The following is an 18,979-nucleotide window of genomic DNA, read 5'->3' as shown; positions in this document are numbered from 1 at the left end:
GATTGCCTGTCAAAAAGTCACAATTACGTACGCTTTTATAAAAAAATATGAACTCGCGTAACACTACTGTAAGGAACACTTCTACACACTAAACATTTAGAAATAATGAACGTCCATTTAAGTGTCAATGCCTGTTCAGAATTACCTTTATACCAAAGAGTTTTTTCCCCATATGACAGGGAAAAACTATTTCGGTAATATATGATTTCATTTAACTGTCTTGAGACAAACATGGTATGACTAATGATATGCAAACATGGTACTGGTATGTGAAACAAAGAATTTTATTGTTTCCCAGTAGAAATGCTGCAAGTGGACTTAAAAAATTCCTTTTATTTTCAATAATAGAACAAAAAGAATTGATTTAGTTTTTTGTGTGATTTACCCAGGCTAATTCTCCTAGGTGGAGCTTGAGGTGGGTTAGGTAATCTGGACACATCCGACTCAGGGCTACTCCATGGATCGGTCCCGTCCCACTTGACAGTAGACGTGAAAGACGAATAAGATGGTGACGAACTATCCGAGGGAGTCCTTTTGTGCGACAAGTAACTCAGGTTGTTGTCCGCTGACGCCGTGCGCCTGTGCGTCTTGACGGCCGTTTGGACAGGCTCCGAGGGCGCCACGGCCTTACTCTCCCCATTGAAAGCTGGATTCTGCTTGATGGTCACATTGGTAGAGGAGTCTACAAACCCTTGCCAGGACCCTTGTCTGAGGTAGTGCTTGTTATCGTCGTTGGTGGACGTCACACTGATGAGTCGCACCGTGGATGCCCTGGACATGGTCGGGGAATCGTCCGGGTCATGCTGGAATGACAGACTGCCCTGGCGGCTGTAGCTCTCCGAGGCTGAGGAGTTCTTACGATGGTGGAAATCCAGCTCGTCCTGTCTGGACTGGTTCAGCGTGCGGATGTCGAATCCCATGGCTACCGACGCCAGCATGGCCGTCATGGTGTACAGGCTGGCTGTGGTGCGTTTCCTCTCTCGTTTGAGGGAGTTGCGGGGCGACGTCCGAGAGTCATCTGTGGATTCACCATCATCTGTGCTAGGGCCGACACTAGGCCAGTGGGCTTTGGGAAGGCCAATATCTGTTGGCCACTCTGCTTCTACAAAGACAAATACAATATGGCTTCCATTATTTGTATCAAAGATCGCCTCTAAACAGGTTATGGGTGCTAAATAAAAGAAATTAATAAAACTTTTATTAAAATGAAAGACACATTTAATCAAAGCATGAACAAATCTTGAAAGGTACCTTCTGGCTAATGATAAGACAATTAAATGTGTTTTGCTTTTTGTTCGATGCACGGCTTACAGAACATTCTTGTACAGTAGAGGTTTTTAGTGAGTAAAATTGCAGGAAATGTCAATCAAATGTTTCCAATGGTCTGCAAGTATCATGGACAAGTTGACATCAGCAAAAGGTCACAAAGTTTAAGGGCAGTCTCCACAAGTTCAAAACTACACTTGCAATCTAATTATCACACAGATTTACGTATACAAGCCTTAGCACCACAATTTGTTTACATGCAAAGTTGGCAGTTAAGCAGAGTGATGACAGAGAATAACACCATCACACTGCCACTGCCGGTGAAATAAAATCTTTCTTGGCGTCCATGTTAATTAAACAAGAAGCAACAAAATGAATGAAGTTCCTTATTTTCAACCTACCATTATCGTGGGGAGTACTACCCATGGTGTTGTACCAGTGTGGGTTGCCCGGTGCACTCGTGTTGGTAAATTTCTTGCCCGTGGCTTCTGACATGGAGTAGGCCTTAAACGGCCGATCCTTCAGCTTCTGCTGAACTGAGCTGGGGCCCCAAGTCTTACCCTTGATCCCCTTGGGCACTGGAGTGGGAAAAATAGCAGGATATTGCGTGAGGTCAACAAATAATATTGTTATATCGTGTGCTTGGATACTGTAATTTCATTGGTCTAGGATGGCCACGTGTCTGGACAATATAAGTGCATGTCACACACTGAGGGTGATATCGCATTGCGCGCGCGTGTGGAACCTACTGGCGCACTAGCTTCGCCAATGAGAACTGCAATGTCAAACGCTCAGTCTCATGTCCAGCAGGACATCAAAACCTTGATTTATCAAATGTTACATCACAGTGATTTAATTTATTTCTCACACAGTAAGTTACAACCATTTACCCTTTTGAGTTATTGGCACGATATAACAAAACAATTTTTGACTGCTGTGATGTGGGATATGCTGTTTTAACCCCCTTGGGGCGCATAGTATGCGCCTCTCGGGTGCTAAAAACGTCATACATGTATCCAGCATCACAGCAGTCAACAATTGTTAAATAATAATGTGGTGCTTATATAGCACTTTATAGCAAAGGTCTCAAAGTGCTTCACAATTATTACCCCTGTTCATCAGGCCATGAGACTGGTTTTTGCAGCAGCTCGAGATCAGTGAATTCTGGTCACTACCTTTACAGGTACCCATTTATATACGTCTTGGTGGAGAGAGGCAATTGTAGTAAAGTGTCTTGCCCAAGAACACAGGCACCATGATCCCCGTCAGGGTTCGAACCCACGTACCACGGCACGTGAGTCGAACACCATAACCATTGGACCACATTGCTCCACAAAAAGTGCTTTTGTATCTCACTTTATTACACCTTATGCACTTCTTTCATGGGTTGATGTACCAGTGCATTGGGGAAATAGAGGTAATTGTACATGTAGCTATCCTGCATGCGCAACACGCGTGTGCTCTTTCCCAACCAGTTCCTGGGACCGGAGAAGTAGTCTCCCTAGAAGTTTGACAACAGATGTGATTGCAAGTGAGCTTGCTGGCGGCACCATACTACAATCTTCACATCAGACAAACAATTATATTTAGTACCTCTTAGTAGGATTTCCAACATAATTTTTTTTCTGCTGTTGATAATCAAACTTATGTGATTAATAAAACAAATACAACATGGTTTGTTTAATAGGGGAAGAAATTACTGGTTCCTCTGTGTTGGTTGCTTAAAGAGGTTGTGGAATGCTCAAAGACATTTCCGTCATTTTTTGGGTATATGTAACCTAAGGTGTGATGAAATAAAAACGACTATTGTTTCTGTCATAAAATGAGTACAAAGGGTACTTTTGAGAGCTATTTTTCAGGTCCTGTTTCGACCCGAATGTGCAATTTGTGTAAAAGTCGTCGTTGCGGGCAGCAAACAAAACACAGTAAATCGTGACGTAATAAACAGGACTCGTTTATGCTACTCTGCATCGGGAGTCCTGTTTATTACGTCACGATTTACTGTGTTTTGTTTGCTGCCCGCAACAACGACTTTTACACAAATTGCACGTTCGGGTCGAAACAGGCATGACAGGACTTGTAAAACAGCTCTCAAAAGTACCTTTTGTACTCATTTTATGACAGAAACAATAGTCGTTTTTATTTCATCACACCTTAGGCTACATATACCCGAAAAATGACGGAAATGTCTTCGAGCATTCCACAACCTCTTTAACACCCTAGGCTTCAGCAACATCAAGGGAACACTCAAAGAGGCTCAATTTAACATATTAGACGCAGATCTGTAGTTCTTTCAGGAAACAAGTGACAAAATTGCTACTTTTCAACAGAACACTTATCGAACAGGTGGTGGAATTTATACTACCAAACTTGACTTACGTGCAATGACTCTCAACCTGGGCAGTGGGCTTTTAGGTGGGCTATCTTCTGGACTCAGTGGCGACCGAGGGTCCCGCCTGTCATACGATGGGTCTGTCCTCACTGTCAATTTGTGCTGGAAATCTAATCATCACACAAAAATGAAATTCTTAATTCCCGAGCTGCACCAAAAAATATAGACAAAATGCATCTCACGACTCCAGGGGCAGATTGCAATAACTGGTCTTAAAGCTGTCTATGCGCCTTAGACAGTCTTAAAGCTAGTTAGCCTGGGTTGGGGTGGCTTAAAATGGTCTATAGTTGGGATTCATCGGTGTATTGAAATATTCTTTCCTAGAATGTATTTTTGCACTTGATGAGTGTTAATTTTGCACTTGATGAGTGATAATTTAAATAGAAGAATACTGCTTGGGCAAAGGATTTTCCAGAATAAAAGGAATCTTCCAGAGAAACATAATGACACTGAGTTGAGTTGCAAAAACAAATTTCTTGACATAAGATCTTGAAATTGACAGATTTCATTTTGCATGATTTGAATCAGACAAACCGAAAAATCGTGCAGCCTCTGCGGTATTACGGCGCATGATGAGCGCCACATCTTAACAGCCCGTAACCATGGAATGTTTGTTTGGGAATCATTACTCTAAGCAGGCTTAGTAAAGACTGGCATATCGCAATGGGCTACGTTTGGTGTCTTAACCAAGACCGTCTAAAAGCAATAGCCAGCTAAAACCGGACTGATTAAGCCAGCCAACTAAGACCGCGGTATTGCAATCCGCCCCAACTCATGCCAAACTCAGTCGTCATTTCAGTGATTCAGAACAGTACTCATGTCACAGTGAACTATAACTTGGGTTGTGGACTTGACTCCTTGGAATTATCATTCCATAACTTAAAGTGGGCCAATATTACATTAAAAACTCACTTGATGTGCAATACCTTGCATACTACAAGTCTTCCTAAGAGTAATTTGAGGCACAATCCAAATAGGCTCCGCCCACTATGTAGTGGGCAACACTGCATACCTTCCAATGCCACACTACATGTTCCAACTGCGTACGTCATGCTTGCGTGCACTCATGTCGGACCTTAATTGTGATTGGTCAGAATACATACCACTGGGTGGGGCTTAATGGATTGGTCTATTGCATGCATAGCAGAGGTCAGAGGTATAAAAACACACAAATTTTGAAACCATTTTCAATGTGTGCACCCATGGCCAATTTCACATTGTTTTGCAACCCAACATTATTTATAACTCAAATTATCTAGATGTTATTATGTGTTGTTTAAAGCCAAACTCCCTTGGCCTTTTTGGTAGGATGAATCCTTAATCCTGCAAAATCCTTCAACTGCCTCCATGTAAAAAATTCATATCCTGCAAAATCATCTGTTAGTTCTTGAATATTGTCCTTGGAGGGGTCACTACTGCCTCAATCCTGCAAAATCCTCCAACAATCACTGTCAATATGTTGAGGCAGAGCCAGTGACATCCTGGAGCAGTGCGGAGGATTTCAAATATAATCTATGCCCAAATTTATGCACGGCTGAGCATAAACAACACAAAGTCCAGGCCAAGACCTTGACACAGTGCATCCTCCAAAATCAGCTACACATTTTTGCCATATAGCCTCAATCCTCCAAAATCTTCCATTTTGCTAAGAGGATTTGGGAAGGTTAAGGGTTAATGTGGTCTCATAGTCCTGACATCTGAAGATCTACAATGTGCATACATCATGTACATCATACAAGTCTGTTAATACAATGCACGTTTGTTAATGGATGTACATGTACATGTAAGGACGATTTAGTCAATAACTCAAATACACTGCGTGTCTCAAAATGATTTTCTGTTTTGTGTCGGAAAAATTATAATTACTAAATCACAGAAACATACCACTTTATGTAAAACTAAATTGTGACTCAAAATGGCAAAATACAATGTACACATACTGTTTTTGTTAGGCCCCGAGTACAAAATTAATTCAAACCTCTGTCAATGCTTTAAAATTACATGTACAGTTTCCAAACTGGAGAGGGGTCAAGTCGGACCTGCATGTAATTACATCATCGGGTCTAACGACAACTCAATAATTCTATAAATAAAGAGCAACTCTTGCTCCCGGCTAAAAACATCCATCTGGCTGGCAAAGCAAGCGTGATGGCTGTACCATGGACTTGAGTGACTGAGATGTTTTCACCAACGAGCAAGCAAGCGGGATGCAGATCTAATCGCCAGACAACTGTTTGCTTGGGAGGGGGATTAATTCTCCTCAATGGAGATTTACAATGTTTACAGTCACTGACTGTGCAGTGCCATTAAACAAATTTGAGACTGCCTGAATTTATCAAATCCGGATGTTGAGATTCTTAAAAAAAAAACCAAATCCCCCACTCCCTCCTCCAAAAAATCTATATCCACTTAAATCACAGACTACAACTGGTTCCATTCGGACGGCCACTGTACACAGAGCTGTCATGTGATTATCTCAATATGGTTCGGGTTTAATTGCCTGTACCATGGCCTCTGTTCCATGAAGTCCACATGAATTCATTACACTTATCAGTGATAAGCGTGGCCTATCATTTTTTTTTACGTCATAGCACCGTGCTGACCTAACCTCGACCCAGATTTCTCTAAGGCGTATGTGTGAACATGTACTATCATTTTGTTTCTCCCGACATGGTGCCCTGACTAGATCATGCTAATTATCTCCATGGGTTTTGTTCTTACAGTAAGTTTGCAAGGCATCTGTTCATGCCTCCAGGTTCGAGTCTGTAGCTGCTACATGTACGTGTGATGTTTACGGCATAAGTCAGGAGCAGCGATTTATGCAGTGGAGAAGTATATGCCTACATAAACATGGACGCTAATTCAACATAAATAACAGGGTATCAGGGTCTGCAATCCAGCATTATACAATGTATTATATTATGCATGCAGGAACATCTACAAAGACAACAGGTGGACATGAATAAGGAAGCTTTGCCTGATAATGGTTTGAGAAAAATGTGATGAGTTATATGTACTGCACTTAGATAATGTCCCAAAACATATCTTCGTGCCTCTGAATTTCAGTGGCAAATTAACCTGTCACTGAAAGCCATGGTGACGAGTGATATATCGAACAAACAAGTCTGCAAAACTGTGTTTGGTTGCAAACACTGTCCATTACATATAATTCATACAAGGAGTTAATAAAATAGAGATAAATCATCTTAATCCTTTGCTTTTAACCGTAACATCCTGACTCCTCCAATCTTCATAAGATTTTTCACACACCCTAGATACCGTAGTTATGGTTAAGCTACTGTGTACATTTAAATGTAAAGTAAAAAATAAGGGTTGAAGTCAGCAATATGCCTATGTGAACAAATTTACCTTATAACCTAGATGTTGAATCTAGCTGTAGAGCAGAACTTTTACAATGTTGGATATTGTTGTATTCACATGTGTCAGAATGAAAGTTATAAATACTTGGAGCATGGTAAAGGTTAATTCAAGAATGTTGACACTCCTTTCATGTTATCCTGAGCAGGGCAATAAACATTGTTGGTTTGCCGAAATATGGGTAACAAAAGTTGTGTACATGCAACACAGAATGGCTGAACAGTCATTCAATTCAATCAATAAAAAAATCTGAAAACTATAACAAAAAAAACAAAAAATTAGTAAGATAAATGACTTGCCACATTTCCATCAGGGATAAAAGAGGACACGTACATGTAACACTAAGCCAGAGCCAAAAAAGACAGAAAACATCAACTTTGCATTATTTTAATTTTTAAGTTGAACAAAAAAATTTACTCGGGGTTCGAACCTGTGACTCCCAGATTACCGTTCCAGTGCTCTACCAACTGAGCTTTCCAGCCCTATGTTGGCGGCTCCCCATTTTATCCATGTCTTTGTTCGAGGGGTGCTTGTCAGAAGCCATTTCATTAACTAATAATAAATTCATGGTGGATTTTTTTATTCTTGGCGTATTATACATGTAGTGTTAACTGTGATAAAATTTTTTTTAAAAAGTGAGATGTGATGCTTGATGCTAATTGTAGAATATATCATGAATTGTTTGAACAGGGAAAATTGCATTATGAGCATTTGTATTCAGTACTGTAAACTTCCCTCATTTCAACATATGTAAAATATAATGGACATAGGACACCTTTGAAACACACTCTCAGAGGTCACTTATTCTAGGCCACCGATCCACAGTGGGGATTCAGCTCAGTCAAAAGCTTTTGTTCAACCACCTTTGCACTTGGGTAACCATTAAAGATCACAACAGCTCCCACATCTAAATGTCAACACACACGCATGATAAAACGAACCACACTGCTCCCTTTTGTGTTTTTACCTGACTGATAGAACAGACAGGGTTTCAATTCGGGTTTTATAACTGAAATACCATAGGACAAAAGGCAAGTCAAGGTTACACTGATCATTGAGAGTGTGCAAAAAAACAGCTACACCTAAGTGTAAAATTTCTTCAAATTCATGTACAATGTTAAAGCTTATTTGGGGGTTTCCCCTGAAATTGATTTCCTGATATTGCGAAATCATAAAGTTCAAACCTGTTTATACCCTCATTTAAAGTAATTTTTTTTTGCTAGTTTTGCTGGCAAAAAAACTGAATGAAACACAAAGCCACAGTTGTGGATACATGCTGATGAGAATAAATGTGTACAGCTGCGTGAACTCAATCCATAAAATAACAGAAGCCACAAAGCTTACACTGCATCTCCTCATTGTGGGATTCACACAAGCATATTTGGATGGCTCGGGGATCTATAATAAGGAACGCCGAGGGGGGAGAGAATGACGGGAAATCCAAGCTGCTTGCATTGATCATCAATGTCTGGATTTCCTCCCTCAGTGCTCACCGTGGGCAAGAAGATACAGCCTGTTAAGGTTTGGCCACCCAGCAACATGTTCCCTTTTCTCAGTTTACAATACGTTGAATTCTTATATACATTTCCAGGAATGAATCTTAAAACCTACTCCTAATGTGACAGATAGTAAAGGTGTGAACTCCCCCCCCCCCCTCACAAAAATTACAAAGTCAAATTCTGCACTGGCATGACTGGGCGCTACAGTATGAATAAATCAAATGTTTCCTTTTGAATACAGGTGATCTCTCTTGAATATTTTACACCACAGCTTTCAGCTTTCAGCCAATTAAAGGGCAATAGCTATCCCTAACATTCCTGAATCCTCCAATTTCAATACGATTTGCACACTTATTGTTAATTCTCTTGCACACCTGGGAGTTTTGCAACTACCTTTCAGAGAAAGCAATAGGGCTCGCTCAATGACGGCCATCTCTGTAGGTGAACTGCAACTGCATATTTTACGCAATCATGCACGCATTGCGCAGTGTTGAAAATGTTCCAAACACACACGCTTGTTGCTTGAAATGTGTTTGAAATACGACGCAGCCGCTGCGCTTTATGCAAGTTGACGCTCAAAATGCCGATGCACGTGGATGATCCGTAGGAAATGACGTCATTTGAACGTCTTGAGACCTATACTAAGATCCAAGATGTGAGAAGCAAGGAGATCAAAAAGATTGAAATGGTAGTTGCAATACCTTTTACAACAGGCACACATACTGTACTTTATACATGTACAATGCAGTTGTACAGTGAACAGTGTACTTCTACGCAAAAGGTTGGCAACAGGCCTAAAGTGAGAAATCTCTAGTGTGGAGTACATGTAAACAATCGGGGAAAATCCAGGATTGCCATTAACCTACTAAATAGAGCTGGCTGTACGAAACTACACTGAGGGCATCTACTTTCACAAAAACATTGTGAAGTTTCCACGTTTCAGGATTTAATAGCCACGCCGCTCTTGTTTTTACCCTTGCACGATAATAAAGGCTTACCGGAGGGTCCGCTGATACGCTTGTTGCTCCTGCGCACTTTGCCCCGTCTGAATTTGTTCCTCCTCTTCTTGGGCACGGGCTTGTCGTCCTGCTGCTGTTGTAGAATCATGATGTTGAGCTCTCGGCCCAGTAGGTCGATCTCCCGTTCGGCCAGCTCTTGCTCCCGCTGGCGTAGTACCCTGGCGTGACACTGCTGCTCTATGTTCTGACGCATCAACTCCTCTTCTCTCGTCCTCAGCTCCTGTTGGCGGAGTAAACATTAGGAGGTCAAGTTTTGTAAACATCTGCCTTGCCGACTTAGCAATTTTAGCATTTACCTTATTCAATCTGTACTTTAAGATGCAATGCACTCATGTACTTTCATGAATATTATTAACAGAGAATTCTTTAATCACTTTTTCGGTCGACGTCTCATTCAAAAGTGAATAACTTTTTGTATTGCTAGACAAAAAGCAATTTAGAAAAGGAATCTATTTTTCGGGATGAAACTCGTAAATAGCATGGGGAACGCAACTTTAAAAATTCCCTTTTATGAAGTTCGCCTACATGTGTTATTTTTGTATGAATGAAGTATAGATGTAGAAGAAAAACTGACAATATGGTACCTTTTCTTTGAGTCTGATCTCGTCAAACATCTCCTGGATCTCCTGCTTCCAGTCCTGTTGCATAGAGCGGAATGACTCGTGCGGTGTGTCGATGAACGGTGAGTCTTGAATTTCCCTGAGGTGATTGAGGATCTCTGGAAAGCTGGGTCGTTGGTGGGGCTCTGGGTTCCAGCATTCTGGGGACCAAATCAAATGACCAGAAGATGATCAGTTACATGTACTTTTATAAACAGGGCTTGTAAAATAAAAACGTTGTGCTGACAGTATTTAAGTTAAACAGGAGTCATGGCAGAGCTACAGTGTACATGGAAACTGAACTGTAAATTTCTTCATGTTTGTTCTTGGACAAACAAGGTATCCAAATGTTTTTTTTTTTATCAAAATAAAAGGCGATTCCAGAAAAGACACATCGGTTCAGTTACAACATTTACAGTCACTTAAGTTAGGCTTGTTATTTCAAATTAATCAAAACCTGGCCATTAATCCTTGCAGTGCCAAGGGCTATTGAATATCATGAAATTTCAATTAAGTAACTTTGACAAAATTACAATGTAGCAATTTACACCCCCAACTGGTGGCACTCCACACACAGCACAGCTTGGATTAAAGGCAAACAGGATTATTTGCTTTTTATGCATTTTTGTTCAAAGACCAATGTTCAAAACCTAACCTGTTGAAGTCTCAGCTCAGTGGATAATACACTTTCAAAGAAAGCAGTCAAACACAAGGCACACAACCTATTTGATCACGCAACACAAATTCATCAATAACTCTTTATTTCAAAAGATCAGTCAATTTTCAGATCGTTGGAAATCAGCAACATTTCTCAGTTTCTTCAAAATGACAGCAAGCCAGATGGAATAATTTCCACTGGGTGTTTAGAACCAGGACGATCTTTAAACCAAATAAGCTCTTTGATTCTGAAATTTGATAATTTGCTAGGTTACTTTTACGACAAATGCAAAAGTAATGCATAGTAATACATAGTTCCTAATCATCAAAAATATGTTTCTATACAAGTACACAAGGCCTTACACACACACATATCGGTACTAGGGGAAGACCTTTGTTACCCTTCTTTTGTTATCCTTGGTTCCTATTGAAAGCTCAAAATCCATAGCGTTTCCCTTATGGGGTAGATTGATTCCCAAAGACTTCCTTATGGGGTCTATTGTTCTATTGTGTTATCTACCCCATAAGGAACCTTATAGATTGACACAGGTATGTTATAACTGTATCTGAGCCCAGACTTAGGTCAGTCTCTTGACTTACTGTTCATGAATAAAACATATTCAAAATCCCACTTAACTTTTGATTTGTGCATGTAAATATACATTGCTAATATATATATTCAATATTCATTCAATGTTTTTGTATCACTATCAGCGCAGTTGTTAATAATTCTCTTTTGGAGTTTATAGTTATTTTGCACTTGTCGATTTCAACTTATTCAAATCAAATTCGCACTTCTTAAATAACTCTATCAAGGCAGTCTTCTGATGACGAGCAGAGCACACTGTATGAAACATCGAGTTTAAACAACTGGTTCTTCTCAGAACCACACAACTCAAAAAGAGATAAAATTATCATGTAGTATCATTTTTTTTAACTTCAACATTTCAACAACTGTTTGTACTAACAAAATTTTTCACTTTTTCTTCAAGTGCTACAGGTATGACAGCTTTACAACAGTGAGCACAGCAAACGGTTCATTTGGCCAGAAGCCCTTGAATTCTTACGAACAAACCTAACTACAGGGAAAGAGTTACGCAGGTGCAGATGTTTTTGGCTTGTCAGGGGAAGAGAAGCATGAGACGAAGTGGGGTGTAAGTAATGTATGAAAGGGCACAGTGGCGCATCCCTCCCCCACTCACTGTAGTCACAGCTGAGGCTGCAACACGTCAGTGCCTTGTCTGAGGTCATTATCCGAAACATCACAGTGCTTTTAAGTTCAAGGTGATTTTTAATTGACTTCAAAAAAAGAAGAGTTGAGGATAATATTTTATGATGAATAGTGGTCATGTTAAGATTTGATGAATTTTTCTTTTTTAGATATTTATCAAAACTTAAATTTGGTATGATAAAACCACAATTTGCACATGTAGACCCATATCTGTACAAGTGTACATCCGTACATAAAAAAGTACACATTGTAAAAGTACAAAGTACACATTGTAAAATACATTCTATTTATGTCTTGTGTACATGTATGCACTGGTAATGTACATGTATTCTATAAATTGGGGGTCCACTATTTTCCTGTCACTGTTACAGTTTTTTAATTCTGCATCCACTCTTGAACCCTCACTTATCAGGGTATGTGAAAAAAAAATATCATATTAAATTTGAGGATTCAGGACAGTTAGTTGATGCTTTTTTCCTCTATGAGTGATTATGTAAAGCAAACTACATGTACATGTACCTACCCAACAAACGAGAATAATTTGAACTCATTTTTAATGATATTTGAGCGAGGAATTAAAGAATTCAGAGGCAACGGGGACAAGAAAAATGTCGCACTTTGGACCCTAAATTTAAAGCATGACCGGTGACCCACTTGTACATGTATAGGTCAGATGTACAAAATAGCTACATGTACATGTATCAGTAAGTCAAGGACATGTGTTCACAATTTTATATTTTGTAACATCATGTGTTTACGTTTAAGGTCACAGATGAGTGTACATGTACATGTATGTATGTACACCGTATGCATGAAAATAATATCACAAAGCTCACATTTTATGCATGTACCCATCACATACAGGTACCACCTTCAAATCAACAATTGCACTATTATGAGATTTGAAAGGCTGAAGCATTCACAAGCTTGTCTGGTGGGTGTTTATAGTATGCATAAATTCTGGACTTGATTCTCACTGAACCATACGACACATACACTGAGGACAATGACAGTCTGTTTTGAAGTGGATCGTTTTCCACAGGTTAATCAGCAATGCCAGTCGACTACATGTTTTTGTAGGGGTAAATTTTCCCAGCGCAGTTAAAACTGACACGAATCCCCAGTAACAGAGACACTCACACCTGAAGCATGGAGTGTCTGATGTCAGGCCTTTATGTATACGTACATTGTTTAAAGAGAACGAGTGATCTACAGGAATTATCTGCACATGCTGATGCAGAGACACAGGCCCTTCTGGGCCGAAGAATTATTTCAAGACGTCAGTCAGAATTTTCCGGCAGAATAATTGAGTGGCACTCTTAAGGCATGCGGGCAACAACGACCCCGCAACCTGATACACACAGGGGAATTCGGCATCAGAAGACAAGATTCAGAATTCCTCCAAGACAAACGGTGAAATCCCAGATGATGCAGGCTTAAATGTATCTTGAGTTTAGGTGTACCGTTACAGGCAGAGGCAGTGGCAAACACATTAATGCTAGGCTGACTGTCCGCAGCAATAACAAATTAATTTTGATGTTATAAAACTGATCCTGAATTCTCTGTACCTTCCCACAAATCGTTTTTACAGATAGTGGAAAAAGAGGGTGTTACGGTGATCACTATTTTCCATAATTTGCCTTTAAAGGGAATATACATCATTTGCTGTTGCTGTAATTTTCAGAAATGGATGGAATTGGGGGGTTGGAAATATATAGCAAATATAGTTACACTGACTTTGTTGAGGTTTTGGGCTCGAAAATGCTATAAAAAACCAAGAAAAACAATCATTTTCCTGTAGTCTGGTTCCCTGACTCCATATAAGAAGAAACAGAGCAGTTTACATACATTGGGGAATTGTAAGGTCAGGGAACCAGTCTAGCTGGCTCGTACCCGTTCATAGGTTTGTAATCGATTGCAAACAAGTGCGATGGTCAATTGGGGCCAGTATTTGAAAAAAAAAGCCAGTTTTTTCCAACGCTGGTCGGCCGACCAGAATTGGAAATTGATACAAAAATACCACTTTTCTTGAAAATGACAGTATACCAGGTGCCATGATTTTACAGGATGCTTTACACTGTCATTCACTAACAGTCGAGCAAGGTATTTCAAAATGATTTGGTAGTTTTATTTTTTGATGTTTGCAAATGTTGTATTCTCCCTTTAAGTATGTCCAAATTTTCTGAAATTTAAAAAAATTTGTATATGTTTCCCTGCACACCATGCTTTCAACAAAATGGTTTTTCACAATTAACTGACGTTAAGGTCCATCTCAATAATTAAGCCTTCCTCAAAAGAGTCAATTTTTCTCCTTTCACACTGTCTAACCCTAACCACATGTATACACTGTCAAATCTGAGATGAGTTCGATGGTAAGGGCAATCTTTGGCATGTTACACCTTACACTCCGCAGTTGTCAGTTAGGAAAAGGCTAGTGTACATGTATGTTCAGGAATCTATTAACTCAAAAGAAAAACTATAAAACTTTATAAAACTTAAAAGAAATCCATGTACACTTCAGAATTTCCTGTGGAATCGCCCAACACACCAACCAAGGGATTCATATTCTCTCACTCAGTTTATAATTTTGATCCTTTAATTAAAAATGCTATCCAATGTCAACCTAACAGATTGACAAAAAAGAGGACATTACCTTCTAGTATTCTGACAAAGGGCTCTGGACATGTGGTGGGTATGGGAAGCGTGAGTTTCTGGACAGCGACGCCGTAGGCAACAGCCAGGCCATCGATGCCTTTGTAGGGTATCTCTCCTGTGAGTAGCTCCCAGAGTAGTACGCCATAGCTGCAAGATCCAGGAGATAAATCACATTAGCAATCTATGAAAGACTGAAACTGCAGGCAAAACTACGAAACAGTGTCAACAATGTTGATAATAAAAGTAAAAAGGCTGTCTCAGCATCGTCTTTTTCATCGTCAACCCTTACAAAACTACATGTGACTTGTATTAAATGAACACATGGACAACAGGGACATACACAAGTTACTTTAGTAAGAAATACAGCTAGGCACGCTTTAAAGGGAATGTACATCATTGGCTTTGCTTTAACCCTAACGTCCCTAAATCCATCAAAATCCACCCCCCTGTTTCGGGGATTTCGGCGGATACCTCCATATTGCACAAACTGGGGGATTTCATTGATTCAGAATTGGAAGCCTAGCGGAACTGGCAGATTTTGATGGATTCAGGATACCTCTATTTTGAGCTGTTGGGGGACTTTGATGGATTCAGGATCTCAACAGTTTAACTCTTTTGTAATGTTTGTGGTCAAGTACATTGTAAATACTGCTGGCACTAGCCCTGCCAAGTCTGCCACATAGTGTACAAACATGTACACACATGTACTGGGTGGACTTGCATGGAGGGTCACGTGCTGGAGGAAAGATACAAATAATGCGCGAAAACGTGACGAACGCAACGCCGTTTACGCGCAAAGAGCACCATGTGCATCGCTAATAATTATGTGTGCGCATCGCATAAATACTCGGTGCGCATTTCTAGCTTCGCGCGCATTGAGCTAGGTCACGTGCTGCAGGAAAGATACATTTAGCTCCAGTACTTTGCGTTAATTTGTTGCGCTTCTACGAGAGACAACCAAAATGGTGGAGATTTATCACACAGTGAATGGGCGCGTGTGGACGCGCTGCCGATCTAGTCTTTTCATTCTATCTATGGTTTACGGGCTGAAACACGCGCTAATGTCTTTCACAAAAATTTTGTGCGCGAGATGTATTCACTTCGGTACTCCATGCTGGGGTCACCATGCATTGGTGTATTTTGATGGATCCTATGCAACAACACACATCACAATTTTCATGCGAGCATGGTATCCTGAAACCGTCAAAATCCACCACAAATTTAGGTGATGGATTTTGAAAACTCTATGGAAAAACATGCTGTATTTTTGTTTATGCCACCATGGTATCCTGAATCCGCCAGAATCCATCAAGACTTTTGCTGGTGGACTTTGGCGGATTCAGGATACCTCCAGTATCTACACTGGGGGATTTTGATGGACTCAGGATACCAGCATTTTTTGCACGACAAAATTGGTGGATTTTGGCGGATTCAGGATACTTTCTAGTAAAAGAGCCCCAGGAGTTAGGGTTAATTTTCAGAAATGAACTATTTGAGGGGTTAGTATTATAGATCAAATTATTGTTGCACTGCCATGTTTGAAGTTTTGTGTTCGAAAATGCTGGAAAAACCAAGAAAAACACAAATGTCCAAGTAGTCTGGTTCCCTGACTCCACTGAAAATGAAATGGATCAATTTATAGATGCCGGAAGATCGTACGGTAAGGGAACCAGTCTAGCTGGCCTGCCCCCACTCACGAACATGCAACCAATAGCAAACAAAATTTGGACTTAAAATAAATGGTAAATTTGGAGCAGCAGTTGAAAAATAGTTGGGTACCATTGGAAATGTATAAAAAAATAACATTTACTTGAAAATGACCGCACACCAGGTGGAATAATTTTACAGGATGGTTTAGACTGTCATTTACCAACATCCTGTAATGTATTTCGTAAAAACTTGGTAGTTTTATTTTTCGATGCTTGCAAATGTTGTATATTCCCTTTAAGAAAATTCAAGCTAAGGGTTAAGAAGAACGAAAGAAATCCTCTTTGAGCATGTGACTGACAAGATCTATTTTGATAATTGCAATCTACATAATTTATGTATAGGTACATGCACAAACTGCCATTCTGAGCACCACAGCAGACAGCACAGCACATCATCAACGAATGCGCTGCACTTGGCCCCCCAGCTGACACAGTGGACCTCGCCATTGTCAGCGAACAAACAAGAACATGGCTTAGACAACTGGACGGAATAGCTTGACTTTATGCTGCCTCAAACGAAAGAAGAAGACGACTGCCATTCTATTAAGTTTGTCACAACGTGCCATTCTATTATAATTTATCATTGTATAAGATTGGACAAAAGGATATCTAATCAAGGGAACTCAAATCAAATCAAATCTCTCCAAAAGAAGATCTTACCTCCAAACGTCACTGCCTTTTGAGAAGAGTGATGACTTGATGACTTCTGGGGCCATCCAGGCATAGGTGCCGGCAGCGCTCATCCTGGTGGTGCGGTACATCTCTCTGGCCAGGCCAAAATCTGTGATCTTCAGTGTCTTCCCATAGAAATCGTTGTCAACAATCTTCTCATTGATGAGGACTGTAAAGTACGGAAGGAAACAATTTTTTTTTTAGAAAATGGTTAAAGACGACGAGATTTTGGAGGACATGTATCAGACACACGCACTGTTTAGTATACGTGCATAAAAGCATGCTCTTCAAAAACAAACCAAATAATCTTCCTGCACATCAAGTAAAACTGTCAGAGATTCTGCTGTTTTTGCATATCTTCCTCTTTATTTCCTCCTATTTTTCAATATATACCAAAGGTAACAAAATGTCAGGGCTGTGGCTTTCAAGACAACTGAATACCACATAACAGCCATTATAATGTATGCACATGTACACTTGACCATGACGTACATGTATACATTGCACTCATGCTTACCCATGTACTGTATTGAAAGTGCATTCTGACAGAATTTAATATCAATTGATATACATGTATACACATGTATAATACATGTACACTTTGCAATGTGCATGTTCATGAAATATGCAAGTTAAGTAGAGTCAAGAACTATGTTTATACACCACCTTCTATGGAAACGTACAGTAAGAAATCAGTTGTGTGCACATGTACACATACACTTAACCCTCCTTGTATTTAAACAGTCACAGACAGTCAAAATTCACTTCCACTTCCCCTGCTATACTTTTAACAAAGGCTAGTCACCAGCAGTCAGATCATATGTCCAGCAAGCACTATGACTAGTCAAACTACGGTAGGTTAACAGACAAAGCAGGCAAGTTGTGGTCACAGCTGTTTTATCACTCACCCCCAGTCAAAGTATAGCTGTATCAAGTTAGTTAAACAGCCCCAGCCAGTTAATCCTGATTTATGTACATTGAAGGCTGGGAATTCTTAACTGCTGAAAACAGTCACTTGCTTGATTTTGACTGAACATGCTGAAAGGACTACCCGTACTTGGCATAGAATGTACGTTTGCATAGGAGGGTTAATAGGCTACATGTATGTTAATTATGTCATTAAAACACACACATACACTATTAAAACTATCAGAAGAACAGCTGCATTAACAGTCCAATTATATTTGTTTTAATCACTGAATAACTCCAAGTATTTGTTCTAATCGCTCCTGAAATCAAGCACACACACACAAAAACCACCTTATATACACAAAATCATCAGGTTAAATAGAGGGCTTTATCCTTTGAATGCAAACAGCAAAGTTCAGATGTGCTGCATGCACAGTGCCAAAAGTCTAACCAGAAGTTATGAATGGATCGTAAATAATGCTTTGGATGAGTCATGACTTATATTTAGAATATTGGGTTCACCCTCTTTTCAATCTCATCATTGAATGTATTGGTTTTTTTTTACTACTTGCAGCTATTATATTTTACAAACAAATCGGTACCAAAACTAGTCAATTCTTAAAGCTATAGTCCATCATTTGCAGCCATCCGAAAAAGTAACTGGCGTATTATTGTTGAAAAACATACTTGGTTGAAAGATAGTAAGTGGACTAAACTCCCTGTGAAATTATTCTTTCTGGCAAGCTATCATTTTGAAGTAATCAACGAAAGAAGGCCTTTCCAACGGTACGTCTTAAGACGCACCGTAGGAAAATTTAAACTAGTAGTTCGTTTCGTTATTCGGCCCAGCGTGCGCAAGCATTGGCACGACGCACAGGCGTGCGCGGTTGCTATAATTCGTCGGATCAGTGCGCGATATCGCGTATAGCTGCAATTCAAAACATGATTCAGCAACTTTTGATTTGAATTTGAGATCCTAGAGTGCTGTTTTTC

General features: G+C 39.9%; 1 protein-coding gene across 2 annotated transcripts in view; it reads right to left on the bottom strand.

Moving 5' to 3' along the window:
* The window catches only part of LOC119744248 (mitogen-activated protein kinase kinase kinase 10-like), a 39,588-nt gene that overhangs the window by 10,294 nt on the left and 10,315 nt on the right, over positions 1-18,979 (bottom strand). For both annotated transcript variants that reach the window (XM_038220097.1, XM_038220099.1), the window contains exons 3-9: positions 17,066-17,246; positions 14,695-14,843; positions 10,139-10,314; positions 9,534-9,774; positions 3,646-3,768; positions 1,668-1,844; positions 386-1,102 (exon numbers count right to left, since the gene is read on the bottom strand). In XM_038220097.1, the coding sequence (XP_038076025.1) occupies positions 386-1,102; positions 1,668-1,844; positions 3,646-3,768; positions 9,534-9,774; positions 10,139-10,314; positions 14,695-14,843; positions 17,066-17,246 (1,764 nt within the window). The remainder of the gene's footprint in view (positions 1-385; positions 1,103-1,667; positions 1,845-3,645; positions 3,769-9,533; positions 9,775-10,138; positions 10,315-14,694; positions 14,844-17,065; positions 17,247-18,979) is intronic.

The sequence above is a fragment of the Patiria miniata genome, unplaced genomic scaffold, assembly GCF_015706575.1.
Source record: "Patiria miniata isolate m_02_andy unplaced genomic scaffold, ASM1570657v1 HiC_scaffold_7, whole genome shotgun sequence".
NCBI classification, from domain to species: Eukaryota; Metazoa; Echinodermata; class Asteroidea; order Valvatida; family Asterinidae; genus Patiria; species Patiria miniata.
This window is presented reverse-complemented; position numbering and strand designations above follow the sequence as displayed.